This window comes from Equus asinus, chromosome X (genome assembly GCF_041296235.1).
Source record: "Equus asinus isolate D_3611 breed Donkey chromosome X, EquAss-T2T_v2, whole genome shotgun sequence".
Taxonomy (NCBI): Eukaryota; Metazoa; Chordata; class Mammalia; order Perissodactyla; family Equidae; genus Equus; species Equus asinus.
This window is the reverse complement of record NC_091820.1, coordinates 100,422,459-100,441,160: the sequence shown is the minus strand read 5'-3', so window position 1 is coordinate 100,441,160 and position 18,702 is coordinate 100,422,459. Positions and strand designations below refer to the sequence as shown.

The following is an 18,702-nucleotide window of genomic DNA, read 5'->3' as shown; positions in this document are numbered from 1 at the left end:
GCCCAGGGTTTGGGATCCGGCGGCGGGTGGCGACGAGTAACAGTTTTCCTCACCACCTTTTAAGTACCAGCGAACACGGCCCCGAGGCGGGTGGGGGTGGCCACAGCTTACCTGTGAGCCCCCCTCCGCCTTCCTCCCCGTAGCCCCGACGCCGCTGCAGCACGAAGTAGTCGTTGGACCTTTCCATCAGCCACAGCTTCAGCGCATTTTTCAGGAGCACTTCCTCAGGCTTCAGCCACATCGCGAAGAACTTTGTGCCGCCCGGGAACAGCGACCCAGATGCCCTCCTCACCTCACCCTCCACCCGCCTCTTCCCCTCTACTTCTCCTCCCACCAAATCTTCCTCAGGCGGCAGCGGCTCAGGTTCAGGTTTTCCACACTTCCCCCAACCCTCCCTTCTCTCCCACGTATGCAGCGAGCTTGCCAACTCCCTCCCACCGCGCTACCGCCCGACTGGGAAATAGTCCCGCTTCTTCACCTCCTGGAAGTTGTAGTTTCCTACCCGCTTTTCCGGACTCAACCAACTGGAACGCGGGACTACACTTCCCACAATCCACTGGGGTGAGAGCTGGATAGGGGTGCTTTCAAAGCGGGTCCCGCCACCAGTTAAGTGTATGTTGCCTATCTAAAGTTTAAAGCGTTTTTTCTTCAAATGAGTGAGCCCCAGGTATAGAAGTCTTGCTGCTTCTGGTCGTTTTACAGCCAAGGGTGTCGAACTGTAGAAAACAAAGTTTCCGGAATTTTGGAGTAACGAATTGCCCATTCTGGGAAGCAGCAGTGGCAGCAACTAATATTTCATGAGCTCTTACTACGTACTAAGGCGATTTCGCGTACATTATCTCACGTAATCCTTGCAGAAGTCTTGCGAAGTAGATCTTATTCCCCACTTTGCACGTAAATAAGCAAAAGTGCAGACAGGTGAGGTGATTTATCCAAAGTCACACGTAAGTGGAGTCTGATACGATTCCTTGTCTAATTCAAAATCTTCCTTAGATTAAGCTCTTTCTGCCCACGCAGGAAGAATATAAAATCTCCAGAAGCCACGCGGTTTTCTTCACGCGGTGCACCCCTCCCTTACCCCATCGCCGCCTCAATCTGTTTATTTAACTAATGTAATCAGCCACAGAAAATGTGTTGTCCGATTTTGCTTTTCAAGATCTAAACAATTTATGAGCAATTTTTTTTCTTTCTTAAACTCTTTTAAAAAATCCTTTTCAGCGCAGCCTTCACCTCTTCGTACCTTGGCAATAATATGCAGCCACTTAAACATTAAGGTGAATGAGGTCGGTAATTTGCATGACATCGCAGTGAGGAATTATTTGAGGGACGCGTTTTATTTATTGCGATAACTAAACCCACCAAAATTAAAGAGTGCACTAAAAGCGAAAACAGGTTTATAGGAATGAACGACTTGGGAGGCAGTGCACAAAAAACAAGGGGCTCTTGGCAAGCTATTTTGAGAATGAAGCCTCAAGGCCATTTGGATAAAAAATGGGGTGCGGCACACCCAGATGCCAAGTCATGGAGCCAAAGAACTCTGCCTTGGAGGAACGTCTCTGGCTTAACCTTCCCAAGATGTGGGCCAGCTCAAGGGAAGCAGGTGTGTGCTACAAGCAGGGATTTTTCTTGGGGGTGAGAACAGGGTCAATTTGGGATTCTCTTCCACTAAGAGGCAGTAAGTAGTCCCAAGGCAGCTTTCTGGAGAGGATAGGAGGAGGCAATCTTCCCACAGCCCAAACTGCAATGTATTCTTGGGAAAAGCCATCCCAATTTGGATGTGTACTAAGGAAGATCATTTCTTACCTTCTTGGTGAAAGATCAGTAAATGAAGCAAATGGAGAGATGTGAGGTGTCCTTCTTTCATTCACCGTTACTTTCCATTTTTATTTCCTTCCTCATCAAACCCCATTCTTTTCCAATACCCTTAAAAGTTAGAGTTGTGGCAAAGGCTGTCCAAAACTGGACGGTTCCTCTGCCTCCTTACTCGGTAACTTCAACCAGATATATCTACATGCTCCCTGTTATAGAATCAGACCCACTTTTGGTTCATAGCAGGGCATTTAGAGAGTTCCTGCTTTAGTAAACAAATACTTCACTGATTATGTAAGAAAAGATTTTTTTCCAAATTAAATCACCCCTGTGATATAAAATTTTGGCTTGATCATAAACTGTATTTCCACCCTTTGCAAATAAAACTATTTTTCTGAAAGTGCCTTAAAAAACAAAACATGTCACTCTATTCACTATTCAGTTGTGTACGGTCATGTAAATTGTTTTTAGGTAAGAACTGGAATTACAAACTGCCTTGGATATCACTGCTGGTACTGTACTGGTACTATATAGTCATTTAATCCTCATTAATAAGCTTGCACATTTGTACATCTTTACTTTAAAGATGAATAACAGAAGGCTCAGAGAAGTTAAGTAACTTGCCTAAGATCAAATAGCTAAATACATGACAGAGCTGGGATTTGAATCTAGATTTGTCTGACTGCAAACCATGACACTCTACTACCTATGCATATGGTTTATAGATACCTCAAATACAACATGTCCAAAGCCAGACTAATTTCTCCCAAATCCCCCCTGTCCAAAGTTGCTTCTCCTACTAGGTTCTCATAGTTCAGAGCACCACTGTTCGCCAAGGTGCTGAAGCTAAGAACCTTGGAAAAATCTTAAACTTCTTACTCTTACCATCTACGCTGTCTCATACACACACCTCTACTTCTTTTTCAAAAGGCCATCCCATCCTCCTATTATCACTGCAGATCAGCCTCACATCACTTTCCTGCTACACTATTATAATAGCTTTCCAACTCATCGGTCTGCTTCCATTCTTGTTTTCTGACTTATCCAAGCCACATATTTATGGACACAATGTTATACCACGCAGAGTTGAATAATACTTCATTTATCCAGAGGTTAGTCTTCTAGCTGGCTCAGACTTCTAAATCATAACCTCAAACACCTACGTGAAAAGATACTAGGAAAACCCAAATAGCAATTCCAAACCCTGTGCCATAGAAAAGCTGAGGCTGTCACTCAAGATTCTACTGGATTCTTATTTGAAACGAATTCCACCAGCTTAGTTGCTGCTTTACAGTCTGCAGCAGGTTTAGAAGCAGTAAGAAAACAGGTGGAGCACTGCTAGAGGAGAACCATTTAAAGCTCTGCTACTCAAAATGCGGTGCCTGGACCAGCAACATCTGTATCACCCACGGAGCTAGATGGAAATTCAGAATCTCAGACCCCATTCCAGACCAGCTGAATCAGAGCGTACATTTTAACAAGATCTCCAGGTAATTTGTGGGCACATAAAGTTTTAGATGCACTGATTTAAAGCAAATTAGATATTTGGAAATCAAACTCTACAACAAATTGGGGGTAATTAATCACATTTCCATTAAGACCTACATAGGTATCTTTTAAAAAAATAAGCTCTGTTAATGAATTTTACATGACTGAATTGCTTTTGAAAAAGTTTATATCAGGACATGCCCATTAAAATTTTCTAAGGCAGTGGTTTGGAACTGGGATATCAGTTGGAGTAGAAATTGCCACTAACCATGCATGCTAAACCCTATTTATACATACTGCTCTCTAACCATCAAAATCTAGGTGTGTCCGCAAGTGTCTCACATTTATGAGATCTCGTTTCTGGAGGAAAAAAAGTAAAGAATTAGTGGGTAGTGTTTTTCAAAATTTTCACTGAATTAGCTTTAAGGCAGGGGACAATGAACATTTATCTCTGGAGGACAAAGTGCCCATGATAATCATGAATTTCTTTTAAGTTTCATGTATTATGTAAATCTAAACTTGATATTGTTTAATATGTTTAAAAATATTTTTAAAACCCACTCCAAACAGAAGAGGCAATGAGTAAGGTAACTACCTCAAAATTTGTTATAGCCCTAAGGTTATAGAATTTCTCTAGATGTTATAGAACTTAATTAAAATATTTAGTAAATGAACAAAAACTAGATGTGGGGGGGAGAAGGAATGTTCCTAGCATTCCAATTATATCTAAATGTATTTTTACTGTTTTACCTGGGACCATGTACATTCTTATTTATAAGATAATACAATCTGACTTCTGCTAAACTTACAAATGAACTTTCAGAAGACCCCTCCTTCTTAAGTCAGAGATTCCCTAAATAGTATAAATGTATCTACTGCCACTCTTAAAGGAATCAGCTTTTATTTTTATTATTATGTGAGAGTAATAGAGTCTGTTGCACAAACTATCTTTTTTATTATCAAAAGATAATAGCAGGAAGAAAATTCACAAGTGACATAGAATTCCTCTCCTTTATATATACCCAAGAGAATCAAAAACATACATCTATACAAAGACTTGTATGTGGATATTCATAGCAGCATTATCCATAACGGTCAAAAAAATGGGAACAATCCAAGTGTTCATTAACTGATGAAATGATAACCAAATGTGGCATATCCATACGATGGAATGTTATTCAGCATTGAAAAGGAATGAAGTACTGATGCATGCTTCAACATGGATGAACGTTGAAAACATTATGCTAAGTGGAAGAAGCCAGTTACAAAAGACCACATATTGTTTGATTCCATTTATAGGACATGTCCAGAATAGGCAAATCTATAGGGACAGAAAGCAGATTGGTGGTTACCTGGGACTGGGAAAGGAGCAGAAATTGATTGCAAATGGGTATGAGGGAACTCTCTAGGGTGATGGAATGTTCTAAAACTGGATTGTGGTGATAGTTGCACAACTCTATACATCATGGAACTGTACATTTACAATGGATGAATTTTTGGTGTGTAAATTATACTTCAATACAGCTGTTAAAAATTAAAAAATTATAAACTCCCCCCACAAAGAACCCCCATAAAACTTAAATAATTAACTCTAAGACTATAGGCCAAGTTTACTGCGTGGCATCACACACACATACACCTGGTATAGTGTCACATAAGACATGTGTACCCTGGTTTGATAATCATGGTTCTGAAGTGTTCCAAGCACCTGTTTATTCTTAACATGTTTTACAAAACAAAGAGATGCACTTAACTCATTAACAGAATCCCAACAATCATACTGCCAAAGAGAAGGTTGAAGGAAAAGAAAACTTTAAAGTAATAAAATGGCCTTATGTCTTGGGTAATATAAAGATGGACTGGCATCAAGTTCTTTTTCTAATCTTATCTTATCAGTGGTCAACCTCATTATTTACCTTGCCAACATTGAAAAATAATTCATTGCAGGTTCAGTTATATTACAATAGCAGCAGTTTCTCTCTATGTAATGAAATATGTAAATATAGATCATGCTAAAGTTTTAGTTTTTATTGACCAAACATATCAATGACCATTTACATCCAACCATTTTTCCTCCCAAACCCAAGCATATATGGAAAGTTAATATATGATAGCTAAACTAAATACCAGACACAAACTTTTATTGGAATATTTTATTTACATTTCATATTTAAAGAGAATCAATACAAATTGGAACTTATTTACAGCATTTCAAATCAGTATACAAGAATGCAATGGTTTCATCCATTCTACACTTAGCAAACAAAAATACATGTCTTTTCTGCTTTTGCCTAAATTCTGCTGAATTTTCGCTGGAAACAAAACTCTAAAACCAAAGATAAGCCACACAGAATACAAGTAAAGTGCATTTTAAATAGCTCTATTTAACTTTGGTGGATGAAGTTTCAAACTTTATATTAAGGCACCTGGAATTCTCCCCACCCTCCCCCCAATTCTTTTTCAAACACCAAGAAAATGCATTCACGAAATTTATAGCTACATGGACAGAATTTTACTTTACCTAGTGTAATTTAAGCCCATTTAGGTAAAATGTAAACTCAATTTTCAAAGTCAACATTGTTTGGAGAACACTTTCTACAGACTAATTTCTGTAGACTAATTCATACACAAAGATCAATTACCAATTTTTGTGTGACTTACTCATTATCATTTTCAAATAGTATGATAATTTATACACTCTGCTTTTGAAAATCCCATAAGTAAAGTTTGAGAAATAGTTATACGGCATTTTTGTAAGGAAACTTTTTGTCTATAATCACATGTGAAATTGGTGTCACTAATATACCAATCAATCCAGTCCAGTCCATATTCTCTGATAAACTATGCTTGACACTCACATGAAGTACATTTAGCCTAATTTTAAAAACAAGAAATAGTTAAAATGAATATTTTGCTTTAATCTTGTTCTATCAACTTAATGTAGCTTAAATAGACATTTCATGAAGTACTAGCCTAAGTTTGCATTGCTTTTTACATTACAATTCCAGATCAATATAAGCACCTGGAGAAAAACCCTGACACATATAGCCCAAGCTCAAGTAGTAGTATTTTTAATTAAGATACTATCACAAAATAAAGTGATTACAGCTACTCCACATTTTAAAAGCAACCATGTTTTTTATAAGAAAATTGTTATAAATGAAAAACATGACTACTTGAAGAGAGTTTTAAATGTTTAAAAATGTTGCTATCACTATTGAGAGGAAACTTGCCTATGAAAAACATTATAATGAGTTTTTGGAAAAAAGTTAATAGGTTAAATATTTTAAGCCATTTAACTATAGCATAATAGTAGTCATCTCAGCACTTTCAATATCATCCTTACTTTATTGTTTATCCAGTTCATTAATAGTAAACTAGGCCCTGATTGGCAGTTCTGTTATTACTAAAGGTTCAAGTTTTCTATTTACACAGATTTTATGATTTAATTTCTCGAACAGCGTTATCTTGATCAGGAGTTTCATCTTCTTCAAAGGTTGGGTTGTCAACATGAGGAACAACATCCACTGCCACAGAATTTGCTTCATGGTTTACCAGCTGAAGATTTTCATCTTTAAAAAAAATGACAATTTTAGGATGATTTCACCTCTCTCTTCTTTAAGACAAAATTCAACACTCATATCTAAGAAGGCTGTCTTGTCTAATTCCATCATACTCGGATTATTCCACTCATTCCCTGTTTGTTTAATAATTATACGGTTTATGCTATACTTACTAAAGCACATATGACATTATTATATTGATCTACAATTTCTCTTTTTCTGATTCACATGTGTGTTTACTTCTACCTAGATTATAGCCTCCTTAAGAGCACAAGTTATGTCTTCTGCTTCGTCTCTGTCCTAAACATAACAGTTCTTAAACTTGGCTTCCCATTTCAGTCACTTGGGCGCTTTAAAAAATTACCTATGCTTTTTCATATGCATAGATAGATAGACAGACTAAAAAAAAAAAAACCAACCAGGAAGTTGGGAGGAGTTCCCAAAATGGAATACAAACAGTAACAAATGAACATAATTATATTATGAATAAAATATATAACCATCCTGAAAAGAGTGGGGAAGAAAAGAACTAATGTAAGTAACTTTGGAAAACAGTATTTTGACTATATCCTAGAGGCTAAAAACAAAGGGAACTACACTAGTTAGTGAAATTGTTTTTCACAGGAGTGTGAGTTAGCAATGTTGAAATTACTTTGTGTATTCTAGGATTGAACAAATAAGTAAATATATTGTGGATAATGAGAGCCAGGTTTCTCACTGTTAGAGAAAGGAGTTGCAAATAAGGAAAGGGGAGGGCTAGAATAAACTCTGTGGTGTTAGACTGGAATCAGATGTATTAGTATGAGCTCACTGTTTCTCAGACAGACAGAAAGACAGACATATAGATAGATAGATAGATAGATAGACAGATATAGAGGTGTGTGGATATTTGTGTGAGTACATACACATACTTCTAAGCTTTATTCATTGAAAGGGCTAATAGCAATGACACCCCAACAGCAATGAGCATACCTAGTGCCCAGATCTTGTTTTCAAAGTACTGTTCTCCAATAAATGGCCCCCCTGAAGAAATTGCTGATTCTAGGGCAAGGGCAGGGCGAGAGCAAGATTAACTTAGATTCTAGCCTAGGGGTGAGCAAACAACAGACTGCAAGTCAACTCCACAAATAAGAGTAGTTTTCACATTTTTAAAAGGTTGTAAGACAAACAAAGCAAAAAAGAAAAAATGCAACAAAGACTTATGGCCTTCAGAGCCCAAAATATTTACTATCTGGCCCTTTACAGAAAAAGTTTGACAATCCCTGGCCTAGGACATCTTGTGGTGCCACAAAATAAGGCAGTGCTCAAAAAACTGAGGGGCCATGTTGAAAGAAAACAAAAACCAACTTGAGGGAGCTCCCAATGACCAAATCTAGGATGATCTAAACAATAAAAGTCACCAGAGGGGCCAGCCCCGTAGCTGAGTGGTTAAGTTCGCGTGATCTGCTTCAGTAGCCCAGGGTTTCACCAGTTTGGATCCTGGGTGCAGATGTAGCACCACTCATCAAGCCATGCTGAGGCGGCGTCCCACATAGCAGAAGCAGAAGGACGTATAACTAGAATATATAACTACATACTGGGGGGCTTTGGGGAGAAGAAGAAGAAAAGAAAAAGACTGGCAACAGATGTTAGCTCAGGGCCAATCTTTAAAAAAAAACCATGAGAATAATATTGTAGAATAGAAGAAATATCTATGAGTCCATACTATTATAAATAAATAATTTAATAAATAAATGGAGAAAGGATAGCTCTTCCTTAAAATAGAAGCTTAATTAATGTAGAAAAAAGGATGGAAATAGAAAATCATCACTTGGCACACACTTCAGTAATAATTATTGCAAACAAGCATCAGTGATGCTAAAATTAGTGGGTAAAAGTATGATGAAAAATAGGATATTTGCATAGTCTCCAACTGTCTCTCTATAAGGTAATTAATAATTATAAAGGGAAAAATAGTAACTTTAAAAGGAGAAGCTTACCAGACACCACCTTAACCAAGTGAGCAAAGTTAAAATCATCAGTAATAAAACATGGACACCATGTGCCTCATTATATGATGTGAGGCAGAGAAGGGTACATCATCATTTCTGTGGTATTTTTGCCAGAAATAGGGAATGGACAATGAATTTAATCACTAGGAAACAGCAGATAAGTCCAAATTGGAGGATATTCTACAAAACACCTGACCAGTAGTTTTCAAAAGCGTCAGGGTCATGAAAGACAAAGATTAAAGAACAGTCACAGATTAGAGACTAGTAAGACATGACAATTAAATGCAATATGGACCTTTTAACAAATTGGGTATAGAGGGAATATACCCAAAGACAACAAAAGCCATATATGACAAACCCACAGCTAACATCACACTCAAGGGTAAAAAGCTGAAAGCTCTTCCTTTAAAATCAGAAATAAGACAAGGGTACCTGGTCTCGCTACTCCTATTCAACGTAGTACTGGAAGTCCTAGTCAGAGCAATTAGTCAAGAAAAAGAAATCAAAGGCTTCTAAATTGGAAGGGAAGAAGTAAAACTCTGTTTCCAGATGACATGACCTCATTATATAGAGAAAATGCTAACAACTCGACCAAAAGACTGTTAAACTAATAAATGCATTCAGTACATTTGCAGCATACAAAATCAACATATAAAAATCAGTTGCATTTCTGTACACTAATAATGAAATATCTGAAAGAGAAATAAACAATCTCATTTAAAGCAGCATCAAAAACAATAAAATACTTATGCATAAATTTAACCAAGGAGGTAAAAGATCTGTTCTGAAAACTATAAGACACTGATGAAAGATATGGAAGAAGATACAAATAAACTGAAAGATATCCTGTGTTCGTGGATCAGAAGAATTAATATTGTTAAAATGTCCATATACCCAAAGACATCTGTAGATTCAATGCAATCTCTATCAAACTTCCAATAGCATTTTTCACAGAAATAGAAAAAAAATCCAAAAATTCATATGGAACCACAAAAGACTCCAGATATCCAAAGCAATTCCTAAGAAGAACAAAGCAGGAGGCATCACACTTCCTGATTTCAAAGTATACTACAAAGCTATCATAATCAAAATAATATGGTACTGGCATAAAAACAGACACATAGATCAATGGAACAGAACTGAGAGCCTAGAAGTAAACCCAAGCATATGTGGTCGACTAATATTTGACAAGGGAGTCAAAAACATTCAGTGGAGAAAAGATAGTCTTTTCTACAAATGGCCTTGGATAATCTGGATATTCACATGCAATAGAATGAAACTGGACCCTTACTGGACATCTTACACCATTCACAAAAATGAACTCAAAATGGATTAAGGGCTTAAACATAAGACCTGAAACCATAAAATTCCTAGAAGAAAACATAGGGGAAAAGCTCCTTGACATTGGTCTTGGCAATGATTTTTTGGATATGACATCAAAAGCAGAAGTAACAAAAGCAAAAATCAAAAAGTGGGACAATGTCAAACTAAAAAGCATCACAAAAGAAACAATCAAGAGAATGAAGAGGCAGCCCACAGAATGGGAGAAAATATATGCAAATCACATATGAGATAAGGGGCTAATATACAAAATATATAGGGAACTCATACAACTCAATAGCAAAAAAACTGAATAATCCAATTAAAAAATGGGCAGAGGAACTGAATAGATATTTTTCCAAAGAATACATACAAACGGCCAACATGTACATAAAAAGACGCTCAACATGACTAATCATCAGGGAAATGCAAATCAAAACCACAGTGAGATACCTCCACACACTTGTTAGAATAGCTACTATCAAAAAGACAAGAGATAGGGGCTGGCCCGGTGGTGCTGTTAAGTTTGCACTTTCTGCTTCAGTGGCCTGGGGTCCACCAGTTCAGATCCTGGGTGCGGACGTGACACTGCTCACCAAGCCATGCTGTGGTAGGCGTCCCACATATAAAGTAGAGGAAGATGGGCAGGGATGTTAGCTCAGGGCCAGTCTTCCTCAGCAAAAAGAGGAGGATTGGTAGATGTTAGCTCAGGGCTGATCTTCCTCAAAAAAAAAAAAAAAAGATGAGAGATAAATGTTGGCAAGGACGTGGAGAAAAGGGAACGCTTGTGCACTGCTGGTGGGAATGTAAATTGGTGCAGTCACTATGGAAAACAGAATGGAGGATCCTCAAAAAATTAAAAATAGAACCACCATATGACCCAGCAATCTCCATTAGTGGGTATTTATCCGAAGGAGATGAAATCACCATCTTAAAGAGATATCTGCACCTCCATGTTCACTGCAGCATTATTCACAATAGCCAAACAGAGAAACAACATAAGTGTCCATTGACAGATGAATGGATTCAGAAAATGCGGTGTGGTTAAGTTCACGCACTCCACTTTGGCAGCCTGGGTTAACAGGTTCAGATCCTGGGCGTGGACCTACATACCACTCATCAACCCATGCTGTGGTGGTGTCCCACATGCAAAAAATAGAAGAAGATGGGCACAGATGTTAGCTCAGGGACAATTTTCCTCAAGCAAAAAGGAAGATTGGCAATAGATGCTAGTTTAGGGCACCAATCTTCCTCACCAAAAAAAAAAAAGTAGTAAAAAAGTAATGTGTGTATGTATATATATATGTATATATATGTGTGTGTGTATATACATATATATGTGTGTGTATATATATGTATATATAAAATGGAATATTATTCAGCAAGGAGAAAGAAGGAAATCCTGCCATTTGCAATAACATGGATGACGCTTGAAGGCCTTGTGCTAAGTGAAATAAGTCAGACAGAAAAAGACAAATACTGTATGATCTCACTTATACGTGGAATCTAAAAAAAAAATTAAAATTAAAAAAAAAGGCAAACTTATACAAACAGAGAGTAGAATGGTAGCTTCCAGGGGCTAGGAGTGTAAGAGAAATGGGGAAATGTTGGTCAAAGGGTACAAATTCCCAGTTATAGGATGAATAAGTTCTGGGGCTTAATGTACAGCATGATGACTATAGTTACCAAGAGTGTATTGTATACTTGAAAGCTGCTAAGAGAGTAGATCTTAAATGTTCTCACCACATACACACACACAAATTTTAATTATGCAAGCTGATGGATTTGTTAACTAACCTTACTGTGGTAATCATTTTGCAATATATACGTGATTCAAATCATCATGTTGTACACCTTAAAGTTACACAATGTTATATGTCAAGTATATCTCAATAAAGCTGGAAAAAAAAAGAGAAGAAAGGAAATGCAATGTGGGATCCTAGGAGAGAAACAGGACATTAGTGGGTCAATTGGTGAAATTTGAGTAAGATCTGTAGCCTAGTTAATAATATTTTGCCAGTTCATTTCCTGGTTTTGATAATTGTATATGGTTATATAAGATGTTAACATTTGGAGAAGTTGGGGGAAGGGTATAGGGCATTCTTTGTATTATTTTTGAAACTTTTTTTCAGTCAGCCTGAAATTATTTCAAAATTAAAATTAAAAAAATTAAAAATACCTGTGCTTGCGCCCCACCCCTCATGGATTCTGATTCAACCATTCTAAGGTAGAGCCCGGGCATCAGTAATGTTTGAAGTTTCTCCGGGTGATTCTAATGTGCAGCTAAGGTTAAGAACTGGGGCCCTTATGCAGTGGTTCTGAAGGTGTGGTCCCTGGACCAGCAGTATCAGTATCACCTGCGAACTTCTTAGAAATGAAAATTCTCAGGCCCTACCCCAGACCTACTGAGTCAGAAACTGGTGGCGGCCCCTCTGTTTTAACAAGCCCTCCAGGTGACTTGATATATGGTTATGTTTGAAAATCAGTGCTCTAATAGAACTTAGCACAAGGATGGGACACACACACATAAACAAATCAACTGTATGTTTACAAAGTTATTTAAATCAACTATCGCCATAATAATCAATGCTTAATAGGAAAGATACCCAAATTAGTAATACATAATCTTAAATAAAATTAAATCTATTCTGTGTGGTCATTCATTCAATACTTCTTTGAGTATCTACTATGTGGCAGGCTGTGCTAGGTGCTGAGTATACAACAATGAATAAGACACTGTCCCTACCCAAACGAACTTTTAAAAGTTTTAAACCAATTCAGTGCAGTAAGTGCAATGATAGAAGTTCTATGGAAGCAGACAGTAGAGCCACACATGCGAGTCAACGGAGGCTTCTCAAAGAGGGGCGAGTTGTAAAGGAGGAACGAGATTTAGAATGGGCTCCCCCAATTTCTTGGGGGAAGAAGAGCGGAAGGAATGGGCAGAGAGAAGATAGTGGCTCAGACTAAGACTGTGGAATTAAGGCTGTAAATTAAGGGCTGGATTAAAGAAGAAGGATATTGCATCAATAGGAAAGGGGAAAGAGAAGAATCTGGGACCTCCCTAGTTTCTGGTTTGAGGTACCTGGGTGGGTATTAGTACTATTCATCCAGATAAAGAACACTGGAGGAAGAGTGTGGATCATCATTTCATTTGCTTCTCAAATTCTCATTTGCTTCTCAAAACTTTTTCTGCTTACCACCCTCCTCCCCAAGAAGAAGAGAACACAAAAAAGTAGGTTGGAACTTTTAAAAATAAGCCTAGCAATAAACTGAATTGTCCTGTACGCTCTCCTTTATCTTTACTGGATTCTATTACCACACAGCAATGGGAACAAAAAATCATCTGGGGCAAACAGACAATGATTCTCTATTATAGGTAGAATAATCCACAGACTGCTAAGATTTTTATGACTACTTTGTGCTCTAGGACGTCTGAAGATTAGATTACAAGAAATATGAGGTTTGTTTTTGCATGATAATATTCTTTGTGATTTCTTCAGAAATGATATCTATAGCACTGATAAGCCTACAGAGTACAAAGGTTTATGTCACATGAAGCTGAAACTTTCACAAGTCATCATGACATTTAGTTTTCCTTCTACTTTTATGCCAGAACTAGGTTATCTCAAAATGAGGACTGAGAAAAAACTATCAAACCAAGAAAAACCATGAAAAGGGTGGAAGTTAAAGACAGGAAAAATAATTCGTATAGGGGTTTTCTCTTTCTAAGGAAAAAGGTAACAGAATTCCCTAAAATTTCTCCACAGGTATGACATTACCAAGTTGCAATGCTGATTCACGTGAATTTTTTTTTTTTTAAGATTTTATTTTTTCCTTTTTCTCCCCAAAGCCCCCCGGTACATAGTTGTGTATTCTTCATTGTGGGTTCTTCTAGTTGTGGCATGTGGGACGCTGCCTCAGCGTGGTCTGACGCGCAGTGCCATGTCCGCGCCCAGGATTCAAACCAACGAAACACTGGGCCGCCTGCAGCGGAGCGCGCGAACTTAACCACTCGGCCACGGGGCCAGCCCCTGATTCACGTGAATTTTGAAAATAGTATTTTCAATTTTAGTTTCCATGGTTTGTTCATTTCATGGGAAATAATCAACAGGCGGCAGCACATATCATTCTTAAGCACAGTTTCCAAACTGTGCAAAGGATGAGTTCCTGAAAAGTTGTGTATAAATCAAGCTTTTGTAAATTGAATTCTATTTGATCATTTCAGGACTCCTTTAGTTTAGTTTCTGATTGATCTGCAATAAACAACGGCTTCTAAAGTTTAAAGTTTCTCTTTAGCCTCTGTAAGTTAATAAGCTAACACATAAATGCATCAGAGAGAAGCTTTCCAACAAAATTTTTCTTCTGTGAATAGTCCCCACTCCTGATGCATTTCATCTGTTTCAGGTACATTTGAATATGTGTATACTAAGTTAAGGTAGGGGTGCCTCTTGCATTGCATCGTTATTACTAGAAAAAACCTGGAATGTGTTAAGGGATGAATGGAACAAATGCTAAAAAGCAGGAGTACTCTGCTGGGCATATGATCCACAATGGATCATTTGTGGAGCACTCATTGCCTCTCAGAATGGTGCTTACTTGCTGACTGCACGTGCTCCTCCAAAGGCGGTTCATCTGCTCCCTGAACTGAAGCATATCCAGATGACGCAGTCTCACTGCGATTATCTTCTTCATGAGGGGAGGCACTATTGGATGTTTCATTGGATACAGGGACTTGTAAAGACACTGATCCATCTTCAACATCCACCTTTGGAAAGCATTTGAACAAATTAAAAGACTCTCACAGTGCATGCTTTTCCTTGACATATCATTACAAAGTTTCTTCATAGGTGATATTAGAGCAATGCTTCTTAACCTTTCAAACCTGTAATCCCTTTTGAGGATCACAAAAATCTCCTGCTGGTCTCAGCCAGAGCAGTTGGAGTATCTGGGTCCACCAATGGGGTGAAAGATGTTATAGGCAGACTGCCTTCACATTTGACATGTTTATCTGGGTGATCCCAGCACTTCATAATATAATGCCTGGTACAAGGAAGGCACTAAAACAAAAATTAATGCTGTCCCCTAGGGGAATTGAGAATCACTGTCATCTACGTATCTCTTCAAGTCACGAAGATTTTGTTGAGCTCAACCTTCTGTTGTGTGTCTTGCGAAATAGGTAGTTTTTTTCATTTACCAAATATAATTATAATTTAATATCTATTGTGCTTTCTCAAACTATACATGCTCATTTAATTACAAGTGTGGTTGCTATGCAATAGTAAGAGAGTAAAAAACAGCAAGGGGTATCAGAAGCCAGTTGGTAGTTTATATGGCTATCACTTCACATTCTGACCAAACAATCAGTACATTTGAGGAGAGGGAGGAAGAAGGAAAATGGAGGTGGTCCAACATGGCACCTCACTGTCACTATGATGTAAACAGTTCCAATTTTCAGTATAAACTGTAAGTCTGGTACATTACATAGCTAAAAAATAAGGATGTTATTTTCCTGAAGGCCCACCTACATAAATAACAGACTGCTTAAGTTCCTTCATGTAAATAGTTTAGCAATGTTTACCTCAATTCCCAAAGCTTTGAGTATATCACATTTGCACATGGGGCAAGTCCTGTGTTCTAGCAGCCAAGGGTCAACACATGTCTTATGGAAAATATGGCTAATGAAGGAAAAAACACATAATTTAGTTATCAGTTGTAAAGCAGTAGCTCTACTTTGCCTAATATATTGACAAGTTACCCTGTAATTTTACTTAGTCTTTGAATATGCCTTTTTTCTTTTAAACACACTATTACAGCATAAATACTAAGAAGGAGCCACAGAAACAAAATTTGGAAATTTCATAATACTATACTTTTAAATATAAAAGCCTCATTACCCTAACTTAAAAAAGAAACTATTTTCAATACTAATTACTTGAAAAATGGCTAAGATGCTACCTGAACTAAGACTTTGTTCAGTATTTCAGATCTTAATCGTGTTGTTATTCTCTAACTATAAAATGGCACAGTTCATCATTCTCAATAATATAGTACAATAAAGTACAGAGTACAACATAATGCTGATTCCTTAGGCAATGTGATACGTTCCAAGAAAAAACTATTTACTACCTAAAAGAAAGTGTTAAGAACAACTTTTAGGAGACAGATAATAAAGAACTAGGAATGAAGACTTCCAAGTAGGTGCTCATAAGTTTATTTTACTTTTTCCCTAATAGGATTATTAGAATGACCTTAAATTAAATAAGTAAATAATTGAATTTAAATTAAATTAAATACCTATATAAAATTATGGTGCTAAGTTCTCAGTTTCATATAGAACTACTTTCCAAACTGTGCCAGATTATGGGAACTTTAGACTTATACCAATTTCAATGATATTAAAAAATAAAGCATTCACCTATATTTAAACGAGAACAATTTACAAATATACACTCTCTTTACATCAATTTGGGAACATTCAAAATAGTTTCCCCCATTACAATTATTTTTGTAAATCAGCTATTCTTACCGATGATATAAAAGAAAATCAAACTTACTTGCAGGTTAAAATGCGCACCAAATCATTTGGTTTATATAGTTCAATGCACACGGCACAACTATCTCCATCAGGGCCAATTTCCTATGAGTAAATAGTTATTGTTACTCCGATGGATAAGAAAAGTACATTAAAGTACAGAGCAAGATCAGAATATACACATATTTAAATTGCATAAATTCCTACAGAAGGAGGAACATCATATCACTAAATGACTACGTTTCAATAAGTGATTTAAAATTATTCAGACTTAACTGGAATCTAAAAAAACAGTCAAACTTATAGAATCAGAGAGTAGAAAAGTGGTTGCCAGGGGCAGGGGGATGGGGGGAATAGGGCAAGGTTGGTAAAAGGGTACAAACTTTCAGTTATAAGATGAATAAGGTCTGAGGATCTAACGTAAAATATGGTGACTATAGTTGATAACATTGTATTGTATAACTGAAATTTGAAAATAAAATAATTTAGATTTAGAAAAGGTAAAAGAATAAAGTCAACCAAAAGAGCAGTACAAAGAGAAACTTGTAGCACTGATTTAAACTGTTTTTCCTGGTTTTAGAATTCACAAATGCCATTTGTACAAGTTCTATAGCTATGTTTTCCCATTAAGAAAAATTAAGGTATAATCCACATGCAGCAAAATTCACTCTTTTTAGTACACGAACATGCAGTCACTTAATCCCCACCACAATCAAGATATAGAATAGTTCTATTACCCCAAGAAATTCCTCTGTACCCCTTTGTAGTTAACCCCTCCTCTCACCTCCACTCTCTGGCAACTACTGATCTGTTTTCAGTTCCTATAATTTTGGCTCTTCCAGAATGTCATATAAATGGAATTGTGCACTATCTAGCCTTTGAGTGTGGCTTCTTTCACTTAACATAATGCATTTGAGATTCATCCATGTTGCTGGATCTATCAGTAGGGTCCCCTCCTTTTTATTGCTAAATAGTATTCCAGAATATAGATATACCACAATTGTTTATCCATTCACCAGTTGAAGGACATTTGGGTTCTTTCCAGTTTTTGGTAATTATGAATAAAGCTGCTAGGAACAATTGCATACATGTTTTTATGTGAACATATTTTTTTCCTGTGTGGTAAATATCTAGTAGTAAGATTGCTGGGTTGTTTGAAAAGTATATATTTGACTTCATAAAGAACTGCCAAACTGTTTTCCAAACTGCCTGTACACTGCATTCTCATCAGCAAATGTATGAGAGTTCTAGTTGTTCCGCATCTTAGTCAGCTCTTGGTATCGTCAGTATTTGTTTTAGTCATTCTAATGAATGTGCTGTAGTATCTCATTGTGGTTTCAATTTGCATTTCCCTAATGACTAATAATGTTGAGCATCTTTTTATGTGTTTTTTTGCTATCCATATATATTGTTTGGTAAAATGTCTTTTTTGCCCATTTTTAATTAGGTTGTTTTCTTACTGTTGAGTCTGGAGAGTTTTTTATATATTCTGAATACAGTTTATCAGATATGTGATTTGTAAATATTTTCTCCCAGTATACGGCTTGTAATTTCATTCTCTTAACAGTATCTTTCAAAGAGCAAAAATTCTTAACTTTGATAAAGTTAAATTTCTCATTTTTTTCTTTAATGGACTTGTTTTCCTGTCATACCCAAGTAATCTCTGCCTACCTCAATTCACGAAGATAGCTTTCTCCAAAGTTTTCTTCTAAAAATTTCACAGTTCTAGGTTTTGTATTTAGGTCTGTGGTCCATTTTGAGCTAATTTTTACAGAGGGTATATGATGTATGGCTTGAGGTTCATTTTTTTGCATATAGATATCCAATCATTACATATAGAAAGCCAACAATTGGCTATCCTTTCTTCATTGAATTGCCTTTGCACCTTTGTTGAAAATCAATTGATCATTTACGTGTGGGTCTATTTCTGGAGTCTTCTGTTCCATTGATCTAAAGGTCTATCCTTTCTCCAGTACCACAATATCTTGACTACTGTAGC

At 36.9% G+C, this 18,702-nt stretch overlaps 2 protein-coding genes across 5 annotated transcripts in view; both read right to left on the bottom strand.

Annotated features, from left to right (window-relative positions):
• Positions 1-398, bottom strand: part of TBC1D8B (TBC1 domain family member 8B) — a 67,602-nt gene extending 67,204 nt beyond the window's left edge. Inside the window, exon 1 of one of the 2 annotated variants that reach the window (XM_014854654.3) lies at positions 112-398. In XM_014854654.3, coding sequence (XP_014710140.3) covers positions 112-241 — 130 coding nt within the window. In that variant the 5' untranslated portion in view covers positions 242-398. The remainder of the gene's footprint in view (positions 1-111) is intronic. The other variant, XM_014854655.3, reaches the window with a different exon arrangement.
• Positions 399-5,435: 5,037 nt separating this feature from the next.
• RNF128 (ring finger protein 128) overlaps positions 5,436-18,702 on the bottom strand; it is a 79,467-nt gene continuing 66,200 nt past the window's right edge. For 2 of the 3 annotated variants that reach the window (XM_014854658.3, XM_014854656.3), the window contains exons 4-7: positions 16,726-16,808; positions 15,750-15,846; positions 14,768-14,936; positions 5,436-6,869 (exon numbers count right to left, since the gene is read on the bottom strand). In XM_014854658.3, coding sequence (XP_014710144.1) covers positions 6,736-6,869; positions 14,768-14,936; positions 15,750-15,846; positions 16,726-16,808 — 483 coding nt within the window. In that variant the 3' untranslated portion in view covers positions 5,436-6,735. The remainder of the gene's footprint in view (positions 6,870-14,767; positions 14,937-15,749; positions 15,847-16,725; positions 16,809-18,702) is intronic. The other variant, XM_044763955.2, reaches the window with a different exon arrangement.